Source organism: Vipera ursinii, assembly GCF_947247035.1.
Source record: "Vipera ursinii genome assembly, chromosome: 2".
Classification (NCBI taxonomy): domain Eukaryota; kingdom Metazoa; phylum Chordata; class Lepidosauria; order Squamata; family Viperidae; genus Vipera; species Vipera ursinii.
The window spans coordinates 12,872,265-12,899,212 of NC_139513.1; the positions used below are offsets into that span (position 1 = coordinate 12,872,265).

Consider the following 26,948-nt stretch of genomic DNA (forward strand, 5'->3'; position numbering starts at 1 on the left):
TTTGAATTATCTCGAATCCAGTACTTTTGATGGATCTTTTGAGCTCAAGTCAATCAAATAGGGTATGATTTAAATTAATAACCCATGACAAATTCGTGGTAGAGGTGGGATCAGCTCTGACACAAGGGGGGAACTCATTAAGGACTGTATATGAAAACAAATATTAACTACTGAGGAAGCGAATTTGGCCCTCAGTATCCTATAAGTCTGGAGGCTTTGCAGGGTTTGGAACCTATCATTGCCAACTTCATCACCTATGATCTCATTTGGGAGATTGCCAGTCCTTATAACACACTAATTCAACCGTTAAGAAGCCGGATGGCTCCTATCGTTTTTGCCAAGACCTCCAAACTGTTAATCAAATCACAGTAACATTGCCTCAGATGGTCCCTAACCCCTACATCTTGATCAGCCAGTTAGGTCCCTATCTCACCTGGTGTACAGTTGTTGACCTTAAAGATGCCTTTTTCTGTGTTCCTTTGGCTCCTGTGAGCCAACCGCCTTTTGCCTTACAGTGGCAGCATAGGCAGCTTTGCTGGGCTGTGTTACCCCAAGGTTTTAAAAATAGCCCTATTTTCAGCAAGGTATTGGCTAAAGGTTTGGCCACATGGCAACCAGTGGAGGATACCACCGCAGTAGTCTTGCAATATGTGGACGACTTGCTTCTGGCTGCCCCTTCTGTGGGTGATTGGCTTTTGAATTCTATTTCACTCCTAAACTCCCTCTGTCGCTGGGGCTGCAAAGTTTCTAGAGCACAGCTTGTTCAACAGGAAGTTCGATAATTGGGCTATATTACTTACTTATTTGAACAAGCCGGCCTGGTCTGATGGGTTTGGGGTGTTTTAATATTAATTAGGGTCGCGATGGGTCGGACACGACTTCGCAACTAACAACAACAACAACAATATTAATTTTATTATTTTTACTGTAATTGGGCTACAACGTTTAATTCTTTTTTAACTTTTGTACATTGTATTTCTATTGTATTTATTGCCCTGTACACCACCCTGAGTCCTTCGGGAGAAGGGCGGTATAGAAATTAAATAATAATAATAATAATAATAATAATAATAATAATAATAATTAATTAATTATTATTATTATTATTATATTCTCTTACAGGGGACCAGAAGACTGTCAGCTGAACACATTGAGGTGGTGTGCCTTCCTAAGCCATCCACCGCCAAATGGCAGCTAGGTGGATTTTGGGGCATGGCAGATTTTTGCTGTATTTGGATCCCCAATTTGGCCCTCACGGCTAAGCCTCTGTACCTGGCAACGAAAGGCTTGAATAAGGATGCCTTCGAGTGGATGAGACATTGACAGAAGGCATTTGAGGAAATAAAAGCTGCTTTAATGACAGCCCCCCGGTGTTACAAGTTCCAGATATCACAAAACATTTTACAATGCTTGTCGCAGAGAGGAAGGGGCTTGCAGCTGGCGTTCTGACCCAGACTTCTGGAAGTTGGGCACATCCTCTACCTTATTTCTGCGAACAACTTGATCCAGTAATTCATGGATGGACAACATGCCTCCGGGCCGCTGCAGCCGTTGTCCTTCTGTTAGAAGCTGCTGAACATTTGACGTTTGGTGCCCCTATTGTAGTGGAGACACCTCACTCCATCCCAGAATTACTTGCATCAAAAGGGGGGCCACTGGCTCATGAGCAGCTGCCTTCAAAGGTACAAAATAGCCCTCCTTGACAACCCCCACATTGATTTAAAACAGAGTGGCAGGTTCAATCCATCTGCCTTTCTTCCCCAACTGGAACAGGATATTGACCGTGATTGTGTCTGACCCATTGCTGAGGTCTTTTCTGGCCTCCCAGACTTGGGAAACTGGCTATTCAAGGGTGCACTTAGGGACCTGTATAGAGATGGCAACAGTTTTATTTACCAGGGGGCAATGCCTGGCTGGGTATGCTGTGGTCACCCTAGATCAGGTCCTGGTAGCCACAGTCCTCCCTGCAGGAACTTCAGCCCAAAAGGCTGAGCTCATTGCTTTGATGACTTTGATGAGAACATTAAGAGTTGTCAGAAGGCACGGTCATTAATATTTTCAGATAGTAAGTTTGCCTTTGGTGTTGTAAATGTACACAAGGCCTTGTGGAAGGAGAGAGGGTTGTTGACCACCCAAGGCTCCCCTGTTAAATATGGACTGGAAACACTGAGGTTGTTAGATGCTGTTCTGCTCCTTATCAGGGTAGCCATTATGCATGACAGAGCCCATGGAAAGGACGATAGTAAACGTGGCAAGGGAAATGCCCCCGCTGACTTTGCTGCAAAGTCTGCTGCCTCAGGTCCCTTGTCCCCTTGGAATGTGTGTGCACGCGTACCTTCATACCTGCCTGTGCCAGCTCCTATATACCTTGTTTCCACAAAAATAAGAGCCAGGTTTTTGGGGTTTTTGCCTGCAAAAGAGGCACCAAATCTTATTTTTGCAAGGTGTCTTTTCCACTCACCTCCAGCACTGACAGCCCTGCCCAGCCAGCCCATTTCTTTGGCCGCCGAAGGAGCAGCTTCATTCTGCAGCTGAGAATGGAGCTCCGGCCTGCATTTCGCAGACAGGCCTTTCCGGAAGGCTTCTGCAGCCAAGACCTGGAAAGACCTGATTGTGAAATGCAGGCCTGGGGATGATGCAGAAGTGGGCTGGTGAGGAGAGGCCTGCCTGCAAGTTAAGTGGGTGCAGGGCGCCTAAGGCAGCTCCACACCCCCACTCCAGCTTGATTTTTAGGTGTGTGCCTCGCCCCCAAACTAGGGCTTATTTTGGGGGTAGGATTTATATTAGTCCCACTCGTAAAAATCAAGCTAGGGCTTATTTTCAGGCTAGGCCTTACTTTCAGGGAAACACGGTATACCTCCCAAGACAGGCTCCGAGCTCACAAAATGGATGCTGTTTACCAGGGGAATTGGCTGGAGAAAGATGGAAAAACGCCTTCTCCCTGTGCACGAATGTTGGGCCTTCCTACGAGAATTATATGCAAGTATGCATTGGGCTTCTCAGATGATGTCTAAGTTTCTTATAAAAGACTATATCAGTTCAGGCATCTTTGATAAAGCTCTCACGGTTGTCAGGCGATATGTTGTCAAAAGAGCAACCCAGCAAAAAACCCACAAGTTCCAGTTGGGTGAGCTCAGGTACGGCCATGCGCCTGCCAAGTTTTTGGGACGTGGATTTTACTGAGTTGCCAAGGAAGCAGGGCTTTCGATACTTACTTGTCTTTTTGGATGCTTTTTCTGGTTGGTTTGAGGCTTTTCCTTGCCATACTAACAAGGCACGTGAGGTGGTCAAGGCCCTCTTGAAGGAAATTATTCCATGCTTTTCCTGCAGCCAAGAAGGCTCCACACATATTTGCGCTACTCGGGTGACCCTGAGGACACAGATAAACCTCCAAGTGGCCTCAATGACTCTCTAAAACAGGGCTGTCAAACCCAATTTCATTGAGGGCTGCATCAGAATTGTGGTTGCCCTCGGGGTGGGTGGGCGTGGCTGGGCAGGCGTGGCCTACTGGGTGGGCATGGCCAGGGTGGGTACAACCTGCTGGGTGGACATGGCTGGGGTGGGCATGGTCAGCTCGATGTCACTTACATCGGGCGCCTGTGCAGCTCTGGACTTGACTGGGACAGATCTGAGGGTCTCCGGCGGAGGGTGGAACCGGGGCGAGTGTCGGGGCATGGTTGACTGGAGGAGCCTCACCATCCCTCTCAGGCAATTCAGGGGGAACCCTGGATGGTGGCATGAACTACCTGGAGCCCTGGGCAGTGGAGGTCAAGTACCCAGCCCGGCTCTTCAGCTCCCACGGCACCGGGATCCCACAGCCCTACCTGCCTAGCTGCACTTCCCCGAGGGAGCGCCCAGCTGCGCTTACCTCCTCAAGGCTGCTGCTGTTGTGCCCGCTCTCCTTGGCGAGGTTGCTCATAGTGGGTGCAGGAAAGCAAAGTGTGTGGGACAGAGGGAGGCCCACTCCCTCTCTATGCAAGGAGACCTGGCTTTGTAACAAAGCATCCTCAGCAATAGGATGGGAGACCACCAGGGGATGGCAAAAGGGCAACAGAGCTGCTGGTGGCCAAGTGCTAAGGTAGGACTTCCCCCAGGCCCTCTATCCCTCTCATTCCAATCTCCCTCCCTCCTTCCCCTCTTCATTCCCATCTCCTTCCTTCCTTCCCTTTCTTTCTTCCTGTTTCCCTCCCCTCCTTCCCTTCCTCTCTCTGTATCCAGGAAGGGATGAAGGGAGGGGGAGAGGTGGGCAACACTTCTCTCAAAGAATAACAGTTGGAAGAGACCTCTGAGGTCTTCTAGTCCAATCCCCTGCTCAAGCAGGGAACATATACCATTCCAGACAATGGAATATCCAATCTCTTCTTAAAAGCCTGGAGTGATGGAGTATCCCCAATTTCTGAAGGGAAGCCTTTTCACCAGTTAGTTGTTTTCACAAGTCCTTAGTTCTAGGTTGCCTTTCTTCTTGACTAGTTTCCATCTATTATTGCCCTCTGATGCTTTGGAAAATAGGTTGACCCCTTCTTCTCTCTGACAGCCCATCAAATACTGGAACACTGCTATCATGTCACCAACCCTAGTCCTTTTCACTAAGCTAGACATACCCAATTCCCACAAACATTTGTCATATGTTTCTTGCCCCTAGTAAGACAGTTGACATGCTGAAAGTATCTTAGTAGGTCTTGGCTTACGTTAGCACTGTTGAAATCTCCTAACACAATGAGGAACGAATTTGGGTATCTGTCTTCAGCCCACATAATCAAGTCAGCTAGAGTTTGTAATGCATTTGTTTGTTCAAGTTTTGGAGGAATATACATTGCAAACAGAATGAATGAGGAAAACTCTCGTGGGGAATAAAATGGTTTACAATTGATAATTGATGTCTCTTAAGTCCACATCACAGAATTTCTTTAGTGTGGTTACCTTTTTACACCATTGGTTGTTGACATAGAAGCAGAGATGCCATTCCCGTCTTTTTTTTTAATCCCATTTATATCCCGACCTTCTCCGAAGACTCAGGGCGGCTTACAATTTAAAGTACAAATCGATGTGCTTAGCAATAGCCTTCATTCTATGTATATGCCTGTTTATTAGGGCTTTCGCCCCCCACCCCCCAAGCGGCATTATTACAAAGTCAGCTTATTGGCCCCAGCAATCTGGGTCCTCATTTTACCTACCTCGGAAGGATGGGAGGATGGAGGTTTTTGCAATTCTGTCCGCCCTCTGTATCTGAAATCCTGGGATACACAAGCTACAATCATCAACTGACTTATTTAGCCAGATTTCAGTGAAGCAGAGGGCAACTGAGTTGTAAAAATCAGAATTGCATGTGTTTAAAATCTTATTAGCAAAAGAGTGAAGGAAGAGATTTTTTATTCCATTTTTTCCTTACTTTATTCAACATCCCTTACTCTATTCAAAATATCTTCTGTAGCATGGAAACGAGTATTTGGTATTTTATCAGCAGAAAGCTTTTTGAAAGAAATCTACTTTCGATATAAAAAAATGAAACCTGTGCAGTTTTAAAAAATTTTCTTTCAAAGCTCTTCTCACACTTCCTTTATTGATATGGTTTCTCCCGAGTGTGGATCCTTTTATGCCAAGAAAGAGTGGAACTCCTGGCAAAACTCTTCCCACACTCCATGCATTGATAGGGCTTCTCCCCTGTGTGGCTTTTCTTGTGAGAATTAAGACCACTGTTACTAGTAAAGGTCTTTCCACACTCCGTGCATTCATAAGGTTTTTCTCCTTTGTGATTCCTATGATGGATTATAAGAGAGTGATGATAAGAGAAGCTCTTCCCACACTCCATGCATTGATATGGCTTCTCCCCTGTGTGGATTCTTCTGTGGGAGGTAAGAGAAGAATTCCACCTAAAACCTTTTCCACATTCCACACATTTATATGGCATCTCTCTTATGTGGACTGTCTTGTGGGAATTAAGACTACTGCTACAAGTAAAGGACTTTCCACACTCCACACAACGATACGGCTTCTCTCCTGTGTGGATCATCTTATGGGTATTCAGATGATCGGTACAAGTAAAGCTCTTTCCACACTCCATGCATTTGTAAGGTCTTTCTCCTGTGTGATTCCTTTGATGGATTATAAAAGACTTAGAATAACAGAAGGTCTTTCCACACTCCATACATTGATACGGCTTTTCTCCTGTGTGGATCCTCTGGTGGGAGGAAAGATTACTACTCTTCCTAAAATGCTTTCCACACTCCACACATTGATATGGCTTCTCTCCCGTGTGGATCCTCTTGTGGAAATTAAGACTACTGCCACAAGTAAAGCTCTTTCCACACTCCGTGCATTTGTAAGGTCTTTTTCCTTTGTGATTCCTATGATGGATTGTAAGAGAGTAATTATAACAGAAGGTCTTTCCACATTCCAAGCATTGATATGGCTTCTCTCCACTGTGGATCCTCTTATGGGAATTGAGACTACTGCTACGAGTAAAGCTCTTTCCGCACTCCAGGCATTTATATGGTACTTCTCCCACATCAAAGCCTTTTTCCATTCCACTTTGCGATTGCTTTGTTTCATCACTCTTTGCCTGTATCTGATCTGAAAACTTCCCTTTTCCCTCTTTTAAATGGATCACTTGGCATTCTTCCTTGCAATTCTTATTTTCTTGCGCATTAAAGCCTTGAAAAAGAAAAACGAAAACTGTAGCAAGAATAGAGGAACAATCACACTTTTTCTTCCTGATCTAATCTAATCATTATTCCATGGTGTCACAAACTCCTGAATTGCATTGGACACAGTATCATGCTGGGGAAGTGACATACTCACCAGCTCACGAACTTCAATGAAAGTCTCATCCCCACTTGTCTACAGACCAGAATCCTTTGAAAGCCAAGGGGAATTCCTGGATGGCAATAGCTCCCCACCCTCAACATAGGCTAATGTTAAACTCTGTACACAAGTGGGCACATCTCTTGGAAGGAAACATCCCTCTCAGGGCTCATCCCGTCCTGCTTATCGCAGCTCACGCCCAACGGGGAGCCAATGACCAGGCTCAGGAGTCAATACTGAACCCCTAGTGGGTAGGACCCTGCTCAAGAGAGGCCACACCATCCCTCCATGCAGCCTGTCCCTCAGATTCTGGCTAATATCTTCTATGGCATGGAAATGAATATTTAGTATTTTATGAGCAGAAAGCATTTTTTTTTAAAAAAATCCTTTATGTAAAAAAGGAGGCTAGGCAGTTTTTCAATTTTTCATGCAATAAATTTCCTTCTTCCATAAAGTCAGATTGGTCAAACGGTTAAGGCACCAGGCTAGAAACTGGGTGAGTGTGACTACTAGTTCTGCCATAGGCATGAATGCTGGCTGGGTGACTTTGGGCCAGTCTCCCTCAGCTCAGCCCATGTCATAAGGCTGTAGGGAAAACAGCAGGAGCAAGTAATATTGGGGTTCGTGCGCTAGCTTTATTATTTAGAAAAAATAAATATATCAGTAAATGATGTTTTTTATCAGAAATATCATCCAGGTCCTCCCACCCCCTGACTTCTCTATATTTCCGACCACAGATAGGGATTCTTACCCAGAGAAGCCAGATTCCTGGAATTCTCCAGCATGACTTCTCCGTGAAGTGCTTTTTGGGCAGGATCCAGCTGAGACCATTCCTCCTTGGAGAAATACACAGCCACTTCCTCAAAAGACACAACATCCTGAAGAAGAAAAGACATTTCCCCATTAACAGATAATTCCAGAATAATTCGAGATTTTTCTTCCATTAATTCTAGGAAAGAGATCCAGTGAACAAAATGGGCATCTTCTGCAGAATGCAGAGTGAGATCTCACTGCTTTTGGCTGATGACATAACTGAAGCACATTGGATCTAGTTGGTGGCATTTGGAATGTCTTTCAGCACAGCCAACTAAAATAGTTTTCTTGATTAATTGGCAGTTGCGTCTTATATCCACTTAATAGTATATATATCCATGGAGATTCTCATTCCCCAGGTCACAGTTGTCCCAAAGATACTTTTCAAAAGGCAAAATAAGGATTTTTTTTGTAATGGTATATGAGAATGACCCTGGGAGACAGAAGGAACAGCCCCAATGCTCACAACTGTCGGGTCCATGAAATCTGATGGCAAAGCAGGAGGAGAAAGCATATGACAAAAGATCCCCTCAGAAGAGAGAGGATAGACTAATCTGAGCGTGAATGTTCAATGACCTGATGTCAAATTTGTATTGCTTAGAAACAATTTTACACATTGAACTCTAGAACAAAATGAAATCCATCCAGGTTTCATGGACCTTTTCTGACATTTCACCTCCTTACCTGAAGAAGTGGTTCAGCCAATCCTTCAGCTCCACCGCAACGAGGAGGTGACTCTAAAAATTCCAAGGACAGCTTTCTGCTCTCTGTAAGACAGAGAAAAATTGCAGAATTTGATTGTTTAGAGTGAGATCGTAATGATGTGCAGCTAAAGAATCAGCTAAATGTTGAAATCTCACATCACACAGAAAGACCTTCTGTTACCTGGCGTGATGTCCTGACTTTGACCTTTCTGGAAGTTCTCCCTGTACAGCAGCTCTTGAGAGGGTTTGGATGAATCTATCCTCCCCTTGGGATACTCAGTCGTAGCTTCCAAGGTTTTCTGGACATGATGTGATAGGAGGAACAAAGGAAGAACAGAGATAGAAATGAATTATCATACTGCACCTTCAAGCTAGTAGAGAGCAATGTCCATTGTTGAAACCCGAAACAGAGTGGAAGAACTGCCCCAAATACATCCTCTGGAAGAGTAGGACAACTCGCTTTAGGAGTTAATAATCCCAGATAACTCTGAAAGGAATTGACAATTCAGAGAGCTTCTCTTTAGACCTGTTAAGACTATATTCTCACACCTGGAATTCTTCTTGCATCTTTTCCACATGCATGTTCAGCAAGAAGCCTTCGGCCAGGGCCACCGCCTGGGAACTGGTTTCCGCTCCACACTCCCGCACCCATTTCTCCATCTCTGGGGGAAGGAAAGCCAGGAACTGCTCCAGGAGCACCAGGTCCAGCATCTGGGCCTTTGTGTGTATTTCTGGCTGCAGCCACTGACAGCAAAGGCGGTGAAGCTGACTGCAAACATCTCGGGGTCCCCTCCCCTCCTGGAACTGCACTTTTCTGAAGTGACAGCAGTGGACCTCTGAACTGTTGGCTTCCTCTTCTTGGCTCTTCTGCCCAGGAATTGCCCCATTCTTCCCACAGCTCCAAGGCTGAACAGCTGGAGGGCTTTTTCCAGCTGGGCATTGTCCCTCCATCTTCTCTCTGGTCTCTAATCCAGTCCCAAAATGAGTGGTGGATCTGCACAGGTTTTCCTAATCAGAAGAGGTTGGTCAAAATCTCCAAAGGCCATTTAGCCCTCTTCTCACACAACATATTTAAGACTCAAGAACAATCAGGAAAGATTTCCAAATTATATCTGAAATGGAAAACAAAAGAAAATCCCAGAAATACAGGTTGACCAACTTAACAATTGAGCACACACAAAAACCCAAATAAGAAATTCTTACGAACCCACCAATATCTGAGAAGAGAGGCAAAATCTTTGTAGGAAGTGATGTATCTCTGCGTGGAAAAAAATCGGCAGTAACCTTCTGGATCAACTTCTTTCAAGGACTAAATAGTTTGGATACATAAATTTAGAATATATTTTTGATTTCTTATTCATGTTTATTCAAATAATTTTGATGGCTACTTGCAGCGTGAAAAGCAATCTCTGTACAATCCAGATCATAAATGTCACAGGTCCCAAATAGCCATTGAGATGAGTGGCTTTCTAAATCAATTTAATAGGTAAATCAATCAATATTTGAACTTCCAGTATCACTTTAGCCAGCAGAACCTCATTCAAGTCCTGGCCAAAACTGCTATGGCTACCTGAGAAATCACAATCAAGAAAACACCATTCAATGCAAACAGACTACCCGAATCAATAAACCAGCTTAACATGATATTTTCATTCAAGCATCTCCTGGAAAGAGGTTCCCCAATTTTAGCCTAATCCTGAATGGCTCCGACCTTTCCGGCGATCCTGATTTTCTTCCAGGAGGTAACGCATCGCGTCCGGAGATTTGATTTCTTTCCTCCCTGGCCCGTGCATGCACAGGTGGGGCAGGGGAACATGGGTCCCCGGGTTCCCCCCTTTCCACGCCTCCCAACCTGAAGTTTTGATTGTCTCCATCCACGGTCCAGCCCGTGAAAGAAACGTCCTCCCACTTACTGAACTCCGGAGTCAGGTTTTGATCTCCATCCGTTCAACGCTCCCTTGCAGCCTTTTGGAGTCCTGCCAGAGCTTAGCCTAAGGCTCGCAGCGGGGAGGAGGCAGGGGGAGAGAGAGACCGAGAGCAGAAAGGCCCCTCTAAAACGGGCGGAAGTATTATCAGCCTGTTCTGGACCTGCTGGAAGAGCGCATGCTCAGTTCTTCCCTGAAGCGGGGGCAGGTGAGGGCTTTGTAACGGCAATCCACGGAGCCCCCTGGTGGATCCTGCACGCAACGCTAGATAGACGCTGCAAGGGAATAGGGGAGATCAGTATGTTCCATGCGGGCCTGGGATGATGGGCATTGGAGTAGAAGGAAAGGGTCCCTCTAACATTGCCTGTCTCCAGCAGGCAACATTTTCTAGACTTTCCCTTTTTAATGTCTAAGAACGATCTGCCATCTTGTGAATACTGACAAAATCTCTGTGGCGGCTCAAAAGAAACAGGTACCTCTGTTTTAAACCCGGCTTGTGTGATGTGGTTTTTGGCAAACTCAGTCCTGAAGTGAGGGAAGATAAAGGGTCTGGCAAGTCACAAAATAGTAAGTGAAGGGTTAGGAAATTAAGATGTGTGTTGATTTTTTATTTGGTGAGTTCAATTATTACAGCTGCCTTTTCAAATTCTTGGCTCTGGGCGGCCAACTGTGGTTCAAAACGGCAAGTGGCAGCAGGAAAAATGAGAATAATTCTGAAGAAACGGTATCAAAAGTAAACAAGTTCCAAAATGGAGAGAAAGCTCAAATCATGGAAGTTGTAGAAATTTTACCTCAAAAGAAATGTCCATGATGGAGAAATGAATGGTGTCTCATAGGTGACTGGAGAAAAGGTGGAATTACAAAATGTAGGAAGGCAAAACTTGAGGAGTACATATAAAGTTGAAATGCCATGAGGGGAAAAAGGAAAATGGCTTCATTTCAGTACTCAATAGGGAATACAGCTCCGGAAATATGAGTAGGAATTTTGAAGATAATGTAAGGCAACTGCACTAAAGAAAATACCAATTTTCTTCTACCTAAAAGAGCTGAAAACTCCCATGGTTTGAAGAGATTAGTCTGGGTTTAGCAGTGGCAGTGCAAGAACAACAAAGAGATTTATCTAAATTAATGAAATAAACAATGGGGAAATAGAGTTAAGAAGTAATTTAAAAAGAATGCAAATAGCATCTCTCTTGCCAATAGCCTGATCCTTTTCAGCATTTTTTTCTCAGTATTTAATACACTTGAATTTTAAAAAAGTATTATGAATAACCATATGCACTATTTAATTTTATTTAAATCCAAAATTTTATTCAAATGTAATTAGAATCCAATTAACTTTAAATAAATTTATTTAAATTGAATTTAGACATTTCCTTATAATTATAAAGACAAAATCACAATAGCATTTAAACTTATATACCGCTTCAGAGTGCTTTTCTATATTCTGTAAACTCTTAAGAGTCAGCCTATTGCCCCCCACAATTTGGGTCCTCATTTTACTGGCCTCAGAAGAATGTAAAGTTGAATCAAACGTGAGTGCATGGGAATCAAACTGTGGGCAGTTAACAGAAGTAGCCTCTAATACTGCATTCTATCCACTGTGCCACCATGACTGTAATGCTTCAACATGCTTCAAAATATTTGAACATGGATTTCATGGCTTCTCGTTCTAGTTTCTTTTGTGAGACGAATTCATTGTCCTGAAACTCTGTTCACACATGATACATTGATAATAATTTCTATATGCAGAGAAGGCCTTTGACTATTTGTACTTAGCAAGATCCTGATTTTCTTCCTGGAGGCAGTGCAGCACGTCTGGAGCTTTGATTTCTTCTCTGCCTGGCCAGTGCATGAACAGGAGGGCCGCAGGTGAACATGAGACCCCAAACTCCCCCATTTCCACGATTCCAAACCTGATGAAGTTTTACATGTCTGCATGCACGGTCCAGCCCACTTACCAAACTCCGGAGTCAGGTTTTGATCTCCATCCGTGCAAGTCTCCCTTCCAGTCTTTTGGAATCCTGGGAAGGCTCAGCCTAAGGCTCGCAGTGAGGGGGGCGGATGAGGAAAACCAGAATTGGACTCTGTAGGAAGGGCGGAAGCACTTTCAGCCTTTTCTGCAAAATGCTATACGCCTCGGGTGAAAGCTTTCATGCTGGGTTCCCTCCTGAAGTGGCGTCAGGTGAGTGCTGCCCTGCCATTCAATCGGCTACCCCAGGAGCCTTCCGGTGGACCCTGCGCGGAATGCTAGATGGACGCTGTAAGGGCGTAGGGGAAATCATCATGTTCCATGTGGGCCTGGGATGATTCGATGAAGGAAAGTCCCTCTAACATTGTCTGTCTACAGCAGGCAGCAATTACTAGACTTTTTTAGTGTCCAAGAACCATCTATGATCTTATGAATATTGAGAAAATCTCTGTGGAGGCTCAAAAGAAAGAGGAGCCTCTCTTTGAAGCCCAGGTTGTGTGATGTGGTTGTTGGCAAACTCAGCCCTGAAGACAGGGAAGATAAAAGGGCTGGAAGAGTCACAAAACAGGGAGTGAAGGGTTAGGAAAATTAAGATTTGTATTGATTTTTTTAAAATTTAGTGAGTTCAATCATTACACCTGCCTTTCCAAATTCATGCCTCTGGGCAGCTAACAGTGGTTGAAAACAGCAACTGGTGTCAGGAAAAATGAGAATAATCCTGAACAAATTATCTTGCCTGAAAAAAGAGGCATCAAAAGAAAACAAGTTCGAAAATGGAGAGAAAGCTCAAACTCATGGAAGGTTTAGAAATTTTACCTCAAAACAAGGGGCCATGATGGAGAAATGAATGGGAGATTGGTGTCTCATAGATAGAGGAACAGGGTTTTAGTTGTTTGCCTTTTTGATTCCTTTTCTACTCCGGAAAGGCTGATGACAAGGTAAGATTATTTTTTCTCTTTCCCCTTAGGATGTGGTTTGAGTGACCTGTGTGGTTCATGGGAGTGATTGTCTCCCTGACTTATATCCTACCATTGACCAGGGCTGGATTAGGGTTGGTTGGCCTCAGCTGCACCTAACCTTCTGCATCTGGGGGTGTTTAGAAAGCAAGGGGGATAATAATAATAATAATAATAATAATAATAATAATAATAATAATAATAATAATAATTATTATTATTATTATTATTATTATTATTATTTTATTTATATACCGCCCTTCTCCCGAAGGACTCAGGGCGGTGAACAGGGCAAACATATAAAAATACAAAGATACAAAAGTTAAAAAGAATTAAACACAATGCCCAGCTAAAACAATAAATATATTAAAAACAACAGTAAAATCCCCCCCCCATCAGGCCAGGCCGGCTTGTTCGAATAAGTGGGTCTTCAGATCGCGTCGGAAGGAGCGAAGGTCGGGCGCCATCCGGAGCTTGACCGGCAACAGATTCCATAAATCCGGGGTGCCCACAGAGAAGGACCTCCCCCTGGAGGCCACCAGACGACATTCTCTGACTGGTGGCACCCTGAGGAGGCCCTCTCTGTGGGAATGCACAGGGCGGAGGGAAGTTGATGCCGGCAGCAGGTGATCCCTGAGGTACTCCGGGCCCATGCCATGTAGGGCCTTGAACACCATTACCAGTACCTTGAATCTCACCCGGAAGACAACTGGGAGCCAATGCAGCTCACGGAGCAGAGGTGTAACATGGGAGTATCGGGAGACTCCCAACACAACTCTCACCGCTGCATTCTGTACCAGTTGGAGCCTCCGAGTGATCCTCAAGGGTAGCCCCATGTAGAGAGCGTTGCAGTAGTCCAAACGAGAGGTCACGAGCGCATGAGTGACTGTACAAAGGGCATCCCGGTCTAGATAGGGCCGCAACTGGCGCACCAGGCGAACCTGGGCGAAGGCCCCCCTAGTCACGGCCACTATGTGGTCTTCCAAAGTAAGCCGTGAATCTAGGAGGACTCCCAAGTTGTGAGCCCTATCTACGGGGGGGTAATAGCTCACCCCCCATAGAAAGAGATGGAATATTCTGAATATCCTGGGATGCCGGTATGCACAGCCACTCAGTCTTGTCGGGGTTGAGTTGGAGTCTGTTCCTCCCCATCCAGACCCAAACCGCTTCCAGGCAACGGGACATCACGTCGAGGGCATCACTGGGGTGGTTTGGGGTCAAAATTAAAAGCTGGGTATCATCAGCGTACTGATGATACCCAACTCCAAAACCACGAATGATCTCACCCAGCAGTTTCATGTAGATGTTGAACAGGAGAGGCGAGAGGACCGACCCCTGAGGAACTCCACAAGCGAGAGGCCTCGAGGTCGACCTCTGCTCCACTGCCAACACTGATGAACCCTGTACTCTCGAGCCTCAACAGTTTGCAAGTGGATGTGTTACATGAGCGCCTTTTATAGGTACATGGAAGGTTTAGACATTGGACAACTGTGTCTGAAATAGTATAGGCTTTCCTTCCTCACCAGGTGGTTGAATTGAATTGAATTGAATTTATTGAATTTATATGCTACCCTTCTCCCTAAGGACTCAGGGCGGCTCACAGCAAAAAATTTAAGAAACATGAAATACAAAATTAAAAAAATAATTAAACAGTAAATATAATAGATACATGACAATTGAACTCAGTAAAAGCCAAATTTAACAAACATAGCCAGTCCAGAGCCACTTGTTGGAATAACCAAGTATTCTCTTCTCTTCTCTTCTCTTCTCTTCTCTTCTCTTCTCTTCTCTTCTCTTCTCTTCTCTTCTCTTCTCTTCTATTTCTATTTCTATTATTTCTATTTCTATTTCTATTTCTATTTCTATTCCTATTCCTATTCCCAATATGCTTCCTTCTGTTGTCCAGTCCTAAGTGTGAAATTGATCTCAGCCACCCACGGCTCCTTGCTAGGCCATTGTGTCACTGACCAGGAATGTTCACATTGCAAGGGAGTGTTCTGTTCCAGCCTACTACCGGCCCTGCAGAAAAGTCAGGGACAACCCCTTTACAAAAGGCAAAAGGCTGGAAGTGAGCCCGCCAAATTTATTTACACAAAACAGACCCAAAACAGAGCAAACTGAGCAAAACAAAATACAAACCACAAAAACAGAAGCTGCTCAAACGGTTGCCTTCAGCAACCAGCCCTCCCACATATTCCCCTTTTAAACAGTTCAAGGCGTGGCTTCCCTTTGCCTCCTTCCGAGGTGCCCCATTGCCTTCCTCTGTTTACTCCTGATTGACTGCCTCCTGCGTCGGGCATCCTTGAACAGGGCCAGCTGTGGGTCATCTTCATCCACGCTGTCAGGCTCACACAGCTGGGTCTGAGTAGTAACCAGATGGGAGGGGCCTGGCTGAGAGCTCTGCGAAGCCTCAGAACTGTCCTCTGCAGGCTCTCCAAACCCCTCCTCCTCCTCTTCCTCTGAATTGTCCGACCCAACTGCCGAACCCACAGGCTGACCCTGAATCACAACACTATCCTGCACCGCAGGGCCCTTCCCTCGGGTCTGCTGATCCGGATGCGGTCGGGATGGAAATTGTTCATGAAAAGCAGACACCAAAGCAGGAGCATGAACGGTGGTCGTGTACTCCCAGGCGAACTCCTCTGGTCCGTAGCCTTTCCATTCAATCAGGTACTGGAAACGACCTTTCAGCTAATGGGAGTCCATGATTCTGGCGACCTCGTACTCGGGGGTGCTGTCTCCATCACGATGTCCTGATGGGGGAGGTTCCGCTCGGCAGAGTGGACAGGCCAGTTGCTCGGGGACCAACAGAGACCGATGAAAGACTGGATGCACGCGCAGGGAACGTGGCAGAGTTAAGTGATAGGCGACTGGATTGATGACAGCTTCGATTGGGAACGGTCCTAAGTATCGGTGATCTAACTTTCTCACCGGCCGTGTTGACGGTAGGTTCCTGGTGGACAACCAGACCCGATCTCCCACTGATAGTGGAGGCGTATCCCACCTTGACCGATCAGCAAACCTTTTGTAATCAGCCTTGGCCTTCTCTAACTGACGTCACACCAATCGATGGATCGCCTGTAACTCTGCCATGTAGTCGTTCGCTGCTGGCTCCGGTGAGTCCACGGGAGAAAGGGGGAAAAACCAGGGGTGATATCCCACATTGGCCAAGAACGGTGTCATCTGTGTGGAGGTGTGCTGCGAATTGTTGAATGCAAACTCAGCTATGGCCAGATAGTCCACCCAATTGTTTTGCTGCAGATTGACGTAGCAGCGCAGATATTGTTCCAGAATACCGATGACCTTCTCGGTTCCCCCGTCAGTTTGAGGATGATGCGCGGAAAAGAGGCAAATCTTGATATCCAACGCATGCATCAAGTCCTCCCAGAAATGGGCTGTAACTGGGCCCCTCTATCAGAGACGACTCTAACAGGGAGGCCGCACAGCTGAAACACCTGCTGAATGAACATAAATCCGTCAGAAAGTCCATGGACACAGCCCCCCAGGGCCTTTTGGGTGTCGGCAAGGGCTGCAGTAATCCAGGCGGGGCCCCTGTCGCTGACTTGGCCTGTCTGCATGGGATACAAGAAGTGACATAGGACTGGACGTCATGTCGGATTTGGGGCCACCAGAAGATACGGGAGACCAGGTTCAGGGTCTTGAACAGGCCAAAATGCCCCGCCGCCGGGTTATCGTGATACTGGCTGAGGATGAGTCCCCTGAGTGGCCCTCCTGTAACGCAGAGCCCGTCACAATAATACAAGAGTCCATCCGTGACCGTCTAAGGAGAATCTGGCCCCACCTCCTCCTTCCGCTGAGCCACCAACACATCCTGCTGCTGTGCCTCTCGGATCCGAGTGTTCTGTTCCAGCCTACTACCGGCCCTGCAGAAAAGTCAGGGACAACCCCTTTACAAAAGGCAAAAGGCTGGAAGTGAGCCCGCCAAATTTATTTACACAAAACAGATCCAAAACAGAGCAAACTGAGGAAAACAAAATACGAACCACAAAAACAGAAGCTGCTCAAATGGTTGCCTTCAGCAACCAGCCCTCCCACACATTCCCCTTTTAAACAGTTCAAGGCGTGGCTTCCCTTTGCCTCCTTCCGAGGTGCCCCATTGCCTTCCTCTGTTTACTCCTGATTGACTGCCTCCTGCGTCGGGCGTCCTTGAACAGGGCCAGCTGTGGGTCATATTCATCCACACTGTCAGGCTCACACAGCTGGGTCTGAGTAGTAACCAGATGGGAGGGGCCTGGCTGAGAGCTCTGCAAAGCCTCAGAACTGTCCTCTGCAGGCTCTCCAAACCCCTCCTCCTCCTCCTCCTCCTCCTCCTCCTCCTCCTCTGAATCGTCCGACCCAACTGCCGAACCCACAGGCTGACCCTAAATCACAACAGGGAGTTCAGTGGATCTCTTGTGGCCCAACTGGCTGCACGAGGGATTTAATTGACCTAAATACATGGGCTCAGTACAGGGGAAATATGAAATGAAGATGAGTAAGAATAAGGAACGTGCCCTCAGCACTTTTGAAAGTGTGGTAAGGAACTTTTCTAAGCTTAAAATCTGTTGGGATTTGAAAGCTGAAATCTTCATTAAATACAATGCTCTTTGGCTAATATGCCTAATGTATAGCCTCCAGGAAGATCAAATGATTTGGGGGGTCCTTGAGGCAATGGGGGATTATGCCCAAAGAGGCATAGACAAAGATCAGCAAGCTTATATGCTTTTTTTGGACCGTGCTAGGAAATTGCCCTTTAGCGCTCAAGGTTTGCACTTCTTCAGTACCCCCTTCTTATAAGGGACTTTATTCCCTTACAGAACATGTTGCTATCGGAAGGGGGGATAAGACAATTGACAGGCTGAAAATACCTTGGTAGGTCTTGGATTAAGTTAGTAAAAGGTAAAGGTTCCCCGGCATATGCGTGCTAGTCATTTCCAACTCTAGGGGCCGGTGCTCATCTCTGTCTCAAAGCCGAAGAGGCAGCGCTTGTCTGAGGACATCTCCGTGGTCATGTGGCCGTCAAGACTAGACAACAAAGGCGCACGGAACGCTGTTACCTTCCCACCGTAGTGATCCCTATTTTTTTACTTCCATTTTTACGTGCTTTCAAACTGCTAGGTTGGCAGAAGCTAAGACGAGTAACAGGCGTTCACTCTGTTATGCGGCACTCGGGATTCGACCCACCAAACTGCCGACCTTTTGATCAACAAGCTCAGCGTCCGAACCCACTGAACCACAGCGTCCCGGGATTAAGTTAGCACTCTTGAAATGTAACACAATGTGGAGCCAATCTGTGTATCTGTCTTCAGCCCACATAATCAAGTCAGCCAGAGTTTGTAATGCATTGTTTATTCAAGCTTTGGAGGAATATACATTGCAAATAGAACGAATGACGAAAACTCTCATGGAGAATAAAATGGTTTACAATTGATAATTAATGTCTCTAAGTCCACACAACAGGATTTCTTTAGTGTGGTTACATTTTTACACCATTAGTTGTAGTTATAAAAGCAGAGACACCCTTCCTTTTTTACTGGAGGTTTCTGCAATTCTGTCCACCCTCTGTATCTGAAATCCTGGGAAATGCAAGCTGATATCATCAATTGGTTCATTTAGGCAGGTTTCAGTAAAGCCGAGGGAGGCTGAGTAGTAAAAAATCAGTTGGATATGTTTAAATGAAGTCTTTCATCCATCTTATTAGCAAAAGAGTGAAGGAAGAGGTTTTTATTCCATTTTTCCTTAGTTTATTCAAAATCTCTGCTCACTTACCCCTTCTTCGCTGCTGTCTCCTTTTGTTTTTGTTTTTCCATTGTTTAGAGACAGCTGCCACTTCCTTGATGACAATCTCCTCTGCATTTATAAAGATGTATGTGTGTGGGGAATAGCCACAGAAAACTGCCCGTTAAAAAAATATTGCTTGATGCTTAACAGTTAGTCTCTTGAATATGAAACACAAAGTGAATCACAGAATAAAAAAAAAAAACTATCAGAGAACATTTTACCGAGGCTGCGGTAAGAGGCCCATTCTTGAGGGGGAAGGAGAGAGGCCATACCATTCCTGTATGCAACCCTCCCCTCAGATTCCTGTTAATATCCTCTGTGGCATGGAAATGATTATTTTGTATTTTATCAGCAGAAAGCATTGTGAAAGAAATCCATTTTGTATACAAAAAAGGAAACCTGTGCAGTTTTAAAATTTTCCTTTCAAAGCTCTTTTCACACTTCCTTTATTGATATAGTTTCTCCCGTGTATGAATCCTTCTATGCCAAGAAAGAGTGGAACTCCAGGAAAAGCTCTTCCCACACTCCATGCATTGATAGGGCTTCTCCCCTGTGTGGATTCTTTTGTGGGATATAAGAGCACAATTCCACCTAAAACCTTTCCCACATTCCACACATTTATATGACATCTCTCTTATGTGAATTGTCTTGTGGGAATTAAGACTACTGCTATAAGTAAAGGTCTTTCCACACTTCATACAATGATATGGCTTCTCTCCCGTGTGGATCATCTTATGGGAATTAAGATGATCGGTATGAGTAAAGCTCTTTCCACACTCCATGCATTTATAAGGTCTTTTTCCTTTGTGAATCCTATGATGGATTGTAAGAGAGTAATTATAAGAGAAGGTCTTTCCACATTCCAGGCATTGATATGGCTTCTCTCCAGTGTGGATCCTCTTATGGGAATTGAGACTACTGCTACAAGTAAAAGTTTTTCCACACTCCATGCATTTTTAAGGTCTTTTTCCTTTGTGATTCCTTTGATGCATTGTAAGGGAGTAATTATAAGAGAAAGTCTTTCCACATTCCAGACATCGATATGGCTTCTCTCCAGTGTGGATCCTCTTATGGGAATTGAGGCTAGTGCTACAAGTAAAAGTCTTTCGACATTCCAGGCATTGATATGGCTTCTCTCCAGTGTGGATCCTCTTATGGGAATTGAGGTTAGTGCTACAAGTAAAGGTTTTTCCACATTCCAGGCATTTTTATGGCTTCTCTCCAGTGTGGATCCTCTTATGGGAATTGAGATGACTGCTACAAGTAAAGGTCTTTCCACATTCTATGCATTCATAAGGCTTCTCTCCAGTGTGGATCCTCTTATGGGAATTGAGATGACTGCTACAGGTAAAGGTCTTTCCACATTCCAGGCATTGATATGGCTTTTCTCCAGTGTGGATTCTCTTATGGGAGTTGAGACTACTGCTACAAGTAAAGGTCTTTCCACATTCCAGGCATTGATATGGCTTCTCTCCAGTGTGGATCCTTTTATGGTAATTGAGACTACTGCTACAAGTAAAGGTCTTTCCACATTCCATGCATTGATATGGCTTCTCTCCAGTGTGGATCCTTTTATGGTAATTGAGACTACTGCTACAAGTAAAGGTCTTTCCACATTTCATGCATTGATATGGCTTCTCTCCAGTGTGGATCCTTTTATGGTAATTGAGACTACTGCAATCAGTAAAGGTCTTTCCACATTTCAGGCATTGATATGGCTTCTCTCTAGTGTGGATCCTCTTATGGGAATTGAGGCTAGCACTAAAAGTAAAGGTCTTTCCACATTCCAGGCATTGATATGGCTTCTCTCCAGTGTGGATCCTCTTGTGGGAATTGAGATGACTGCTACAAGTAAAGGTCTTTCCACATTCTATGCACTGATATGGCTTCTCTCCAGTGTGGATCCTTTTATGGTAATTGAGACTACTGCTACAAGTAAAGGTCTTTCCACATTCCATGCATTGATATGGCTTCTCTCCAGTGTGGATCCTTTTATGGTAATTGAGACTACTGCAATCAGTAAAGGTCTTTCCACATTTCAGGCATTGATATGGCTTCTCTCCAGTGTGGATCCTCTTGTGGGAATTGAGATGACTGCTACAAGTAAAGGTCTTTCCACATTCTATGCACTGATATGGCTTCTCTCCAGTGTGGATCCTTTTATGGTAATTGAGACTACTGCTACAAGTAAAGGTCTTTCCACATTCCATGCATTGATATGGCTTCTCTCCAGTGTGGATCCTTTTATGGTAATTGAGACTACTGCAATCAGTAAAGGTCTTTCCACATTTCAGGCATTGATATGGCTTCTCTCTAGTGTGGATCCTCTTATGGGAATTGAGGGTAGCACTAAAAGTAAAGGTCTTTCCACATTCCAGGCATTGATATGGCTTCTCTCCAGTGTGGATCCTCTTGTGGGAATTGAGATGACTGCTACAAGTAAAGGTCTTTCCACATTCTATGCATTCATAAGGCTTCTCTCCAGTGTGGATCCTCTTATGGGAATTGAGATGACTGCTACAGGTAAAGGTCTTTCCACATTCCAGGCATTGATATGGCTTTTCTCCAGTGTGGATTCTCTTATGGGAGTTGAGACTACTGCTACACGTAAAGGTCTTTCCACATTCCAGGCATTGATATGGCTTCTCTCCAGTGTGGATCCTGTTATGGTAATTGAGACTACTGCTACAAGTAAAGGTCTTTCCACATTCCATGCATTGATATGGCTTCTCTCCAGTGTGGATCCTTTTATGGTAATTGAGACTACTGCTACAAGTAAAGGTCTTTCCACATTCCATGCATTGATATGGCTTCTCTCCAGTGTGGATCCTTTTATGGTAATTGAGACTACTGCAATCAGTAAAGGTCTTTCCACATTTCAGGCATTGATATGGCTTCTCTCTAGTGTGGATCCTCTTATGGGAATTGAGGTTAGCACTAAAAGTAAAGGTCTTTCCACATTCCAGGCATTGATATGGCTTCTCTCCAATGTGGATCCTCTTGTGGGAATTGAGATGACTGCTACAAGTAAAGGTCTTTCCACATTCTGTGCACTGATATGGCTTCTCTCCAGTGTGGATCCTTTTATGGTAATTGAGACTACTGCTACAAGTAAAGGTCTTTCCACACTCCATGCATTTATAAGGTCTTTCTCCTTTGTGATTTCTTTCATGACTTCTAAGAGAGTAATAATTATAGGTCTTTCCACTCTCCCTGGAGTTATATGATTCTTCTCCCATATCAATGCTTCTATGGTTAGGAAGCCAACTGACCCTCGGAAAGCCTTTTTTCATTCCACTTTGTGATTTCTTTGATTCACCACTCTTTGGCTGTATCTGATTTGAAAATTTTCCTTTCCCCTCTTTTGAATGGATCATTTGGCATTCTTCCTTGCAATTCTTATTTTCTTGCCCATTAAAGCCTTGAAAAAGAAAAATGGAAACTGTAGCAAGAATAGGAGAAGAATCAAACCTTTTCTTCCTGATCTAATCTTTGACCTGGGACCATTCCATATTTCCATGTACTCCCTAAGGGCACCGAATACTGTATCATGCTCGGTTAGCAACATATCCACCCGGTCCTGAACTTCAATGAAAATCTCATCTCTTGTCTGGGAAGCAAAATCTCTGAAAGCCAAGGGGAATTCCTGGATGGCAATAGCTCCCCACCCTCAACTTAGGCTAATGTTAACCTCTGTACACAAGTGGGCACATCTCTTGGAAGGGAACATCCCTCTCAGGGCTCATCCAGTGCTGCTTATAGCAGCTCACGCCCAACGGGGAGCCAATGACCAGGCTCAGGAGTCAATACTGAACCCCTAGTGGGTAGGACCTTGCTCAAGAGAGGCCACACCATCCCTGCATGCAGCCTGTCCCTCAGATTCTGGCTAGTATCTTCTATGATATGGAAATGAATGTATTTTATGAGCAGAAAGCATTTTTTTAAAAAAAAATCCTTTATGTAAAAAAGAAGGCTAGGCAGTTTTTCAATTTTTCATGCAATAAATTTCCTTCTTCCATAAAGTCAGATTGGTCGAACGGTTAAGGCACCAGGCTAGAAACTGGGTGTGTGAGACTACTAGTTCTGCCATAGGCATGAATGCTGGCTGGGTGACTTTGGGCCAGTCTCCCTCAGCTCAGCCCATGGCATAAGGTTTTAGGGAAAACAGCAGGAGCAAGTAATATTGGAGTTCGTGCGCTAGCTTTATTATATAGAAAAAATAAAGTCAGAATATCAATAAATGATGTTTTTTATCAGAAATATCATCCTGGTCCTCCCACCCCCTGACCTCTCTATGTTTCCAAGCACAGATAGGGATGAGGTTTTACCCCCTGTTGATAGGGCTCGCAACTTGGGCGTCCTCCTGGATTCACAGCTCAGTTTGGAAAATCATATAGGAGCCCTGAGCAGGGGGGCTTTTGCCCAGATTCGCCTGGTGCGCCAGTTGCATCCCTATCTGGACCGAGATGCTCTACGCACAGTCACTCATGCGCTCGTGACCTCCCGGTTAGACTACTGCAATGCCCTCTATATGGGGCTGCCCTTGAGGACCACCCGAAGGCTTCAACTGGTGCAGAATTCAGCCGCGTGAGTTTTGATGGGAGCTTCCTGATACTCCCGTGTAACACCTCTTCTCCGTGAGCTACATTAGTTTCCGGTTGCCCTCCGGGTGAGATTCAAGGTGCTGGTAATGACATATAAAGCCCTAAATGGCTTGGGTCCAGACTATCTAAGGGAACACCTGCTGCCGGCATCATCTTCCCATCGTCCTGTGCCCCCCCCACAGGGAGGGCCTTCTCAGGGTACTGCCGGTTAATGAATGCTGGCGGGTTATTCCCAGGGGAAGGGCGTTCTCTGTGGGTGCGCCTGCCCTATGGAACCAACTACCCACGGAACGTAGGACTGCCCCCGACCTTCGCTCATTTCGCCGGGACCTGAAAACTTGGCTCTTTGATCTGTTTGGTCCAGACTGTGGGGCTGTTAATTTAACTAGGTTTTAGATTTATTCTTGGGGCTTGAATTTAATTTGTTTTAATTGATTTTAATTTTTTGTATTTCATGGTTTTAACTGACCTGTAAACCGCCCTGAGTCCTACGGGAATAGGGCGGTATACAAATCCAATAAAATAAAATAAATAAATAAATAAATTCTTACCCAGAGAATCCAGATTCCTGGAATTCTCCAGCATGACTTCTCCGTGAAGTGCTTTTTGGGCAGGATTCAGCTGAGACCATTCCTCCTTGGAGAAATGCACAGCCACTTCCTCAAAAGATACAACATCCTGAAGAAGAAAAGAAGTGTCCTTATTAACACATAATCCCAGAATAATTTGATAGTTTTCTTCCACTAACTACAAGGGAAGAGATCCAGTGAACAAAATGGGCATCTTCTGCAGAATTCAGAGTGAGATTTCACTGCTTTTGGCTGATGACATAGCTGAAACACGTTGGATCTAGTTGGTGGTATTTGGAATGTCTTTCAGCATAGCCAACTAAAATAGTTTTCTTGGTCAATTGGCAGTTGGGTCTTATATCCACTTAATATTATATATATCTATGGAGATTCTCAATCACCAGATCACAGTTGTACCAAAGATGCTTTTCAAAAGGCAAAATAAGGATTTTTTTTTGTAATGGTATGTGAGAATGACCCTGGGAGATGGAAGGAACAGCCCAATGCTCACAACTGTCGGGTCCATGAAATCTGATGGCAAAGCAGGAGGAGAAAGCATATGACAAAAGATCCCCTCAGAAGAGAGAGGATAGACTAATCTGAGCATGAATATTCAATGACCTGATGTCAAATTTGTATTGCTTAGAAACAATTTTATACATTGAACTCTAGAATAAAATAAAATCCATCAATGATTCATAGCCTTTTCCAATGTTTCTCCTCCTTACCTGAAGTAGTGGTTCAATCAAACCTTCAGCTCCACCACAACGAGGAGGTGAATCTAAAAATTCCAAGGACAGCTTTCTGCTCTCTGTGAGACAGAGAAAAATGGCAGAAGCAGATTTGTTAAAGAGTGAGATCGTAATGATGTGCAGCTAAAGAATCAGCTAAATGTTGAAATATCGCGTAAAACAGAAAGACCTTCTGTTACCTGGCGTGATGTCCTGACTTTGACCTTTCTGGAAATTCTCCCTGAACAGCAGCTCTTGAGAGGGTTTGGATGAATCTTTCCCTCCTTTGGGATACTCAGTCATAGCTTCCAAGGTTTTCTGGACAGGAGAAACAAAGGAAGAGCACAGAGATAGAAATGAATTATCATACTGCATCTTCAAACTAGTAGACACCAATGTCATTGTTGAAACCCGAAACAGAGTGGAAGAATTGCTCCAAATACTTCCTCTGGAAGAATAGAACATCTTGCTTTAGGAATTAATAATTCCAGAAAACTCTGACATAAAAGATTTAACAGATTCAGAGAGATCCTCTTTAGACCTGTTAAGACTATATTCTCACACCTGGAACTCTTCTTGCATCTTTTCCACATCCACGTTCAGCAAGAATCCTTCAGCCAGGGCCACCGCCTGGGAACTGGTCTCTGCTCCACACTCCCGCACCCATTTTCCGATCTCTGGGGGAAGGACAGACAGGAACTGCTCCAGGAGCACCAGGTCCAGCATCTGGGCCTTTGTGTGTATTTCTGGCTGCAGCCACTGACAGCAAAGGCGGTGAAGCTGACTGCAAACATCTCGGGGTCCCCTCCCCTCCTGGAACTGCACTTTTCTGAAGTGACAGCAGTGGACCTCTGAACTGTTGGCTTCCACTTCTTGACTCTTCTGCCCAGGAATTGCCCCATTCTTCCCACAGCTCCAAGGCTGAACAGTTGGAGGGCTTTTTCCAGCTGGGCATTGTCCCTCCATCTTCTCTCTGGTCTCTAATCCAGTCCCAAAATGACTGATGGATCTGCACAGGTTTTCCTAATCAGAAGAGGTTGGTCAAAATCTCCAAAGGCCATTTAGCCCTCTTTTCACACAACATATTTAAGACTCAAGAACAATCAGGAAAGATTTCCAACTTATATATCTGAAATGGAAAACAAAAGAAAATCCCAGAAATACAGGTTGACCAACTTAACAATTGAGCACACACAAAAACCCAAATAAGAAATTCTTACGAACCCACCAATATCTGAGAAGAGAGGCAAAATCTTTGTAGGAAGTGATGTATCTCTGCGTGGAAAAAAATCGGCAGTAACCTTCTGGATCAACTTCTTTCAAGGACTAAATAGTTTGGATACATAAATTTAAAATATATTTTTGATTTCTTATTCATGTTTATTCAAATAATTTTGATGGCTACTTGCAGCGTGAAAAGCAATCTCTGTACAATCCAGATCATAAATGTCACAGGTCCCAAATAGCCATTGAGATGAGTGGCTTTCTAAATCAATTTAATAGGTAAATCAATCAAGATTTGAACTTCCAGTATCACTTTAGCCAGCAGAACCTCATTAAAGTCCTGGCCAAAACTGCTATGGCTACCTGAGAAATCACAATCAAGAAAATACCATTCAATGCAAACAGACTACCCGAATCAATAAACCACCTTAACATGATATTTTCATTCAAGCATCTCCTGGAAAGAGTTTCCCCAATTTTAGCCTAATCCTGAATAGCTCCGACCTTTCCGGCGATCCTGATTTTCTTCCAGGAGGCAACGCATCGCGTCCGGAGATTTGATTTCTTTCCTCCCTGGCCCGTGCATGCACAGGTGGGGCATGGGAACATGGGTCCCCGGGTTCCCCCCTTTCCACGCCTCCCAACCTGAAGTTTTGATTGTCTCCATCCACGGTCCAGCCCGTGAAAGAAACGTCCCCCCACTTACTGAACTCCGGAGTCAGGTTTTGATCTCCATCCGTGCAAAGCTCCCTCGCAGCCTTTTGGAGTCCTGCCAGAGCTTAGCCTAAGGCTCGCAGCGGGGAGGAGGCAGGGGGAGAGAGAGACCGAGAGAGCAGAAAGGCCCCTCTAAAACGGGCGGAAGTATTAT

The 26,948-nt window shown here is 44.8% G+C and overlaps 2 protein-coding genes across 3 annotated transcripts; both read right to left on the minus strand.

The window, feature by feature from the left end:
• Positions 1 to 4,990: 4,990 nt before the first annotated feature.
• On the minus strand, positions 4,991 to 10,289 carry LOC310636504 (uncharacterized protein). Of its 2 annotated transcripts, none has more exons than XM_083356418.1 (6): positions 10,232 to 10,289; positions 8,868 to 9,430; positions 8,500 to 8,617; positions 8,299 to 8,381; positions 7,553 to 7,679; positions 4,991 to 6,651 (listed from the first exon to the last, which is right to left on the minus strand). In XM_083356418.1, exons 2-6 carry the CDS (start codon positions 9,267 to 9,269, stop codon positions 5,558 to 5,560), a joined length of 1,824 nt encoding a protein of 607 aa, XP_083212544.1. In that variant the 5' UTR covers positions 9,270 to 9,430; positions 10,232 to 10,289; the 3' UTR covers positions 4,991 to 5,557. The 2 variants fall into 2 exon arrangements, with proteins under 2 accessions (XP_083212544.1, XP_083212543.1); XM_083356417.1 differs by lacking the exon at positions 10,232 to 10,289 and adding an exon at positions 9,530 to 9,639.
• LOC310636541 (zinc finger protein 197-like) lies at positions 9,471 to 26,925 on the minus strand. The gene is made up of 7 exons (XM_083356488.1): positions 26,787 to 26,925; positions 26,085 to 26,182; positions 25,421 to 25,985; positions 25,057 to 25,174; positions 24,854 to 24,936; positions 24,108 to 24,234; positions 9,471 to 9,627 (listed from the first exon to the last, which is right to left on the minus strand). The coding sequence occupies exons 3-7, from the start codon at positions 25,820 to 25,822 to the stop codon at positions 9,611 to 9,613; spliced, it is 747 nt and encodes a 248-aa protein (XP_083212614.1). The 5' UTR covers positions 25,823 to 25,985; positions 26,085 to 26,182; positions 26,787 to 26,925; the 3' UTR covers positions 9,471 to 9,610.
• Between the last annotated feature and the right edge of the window lie 23 nt (positions 26,926 to 26,948).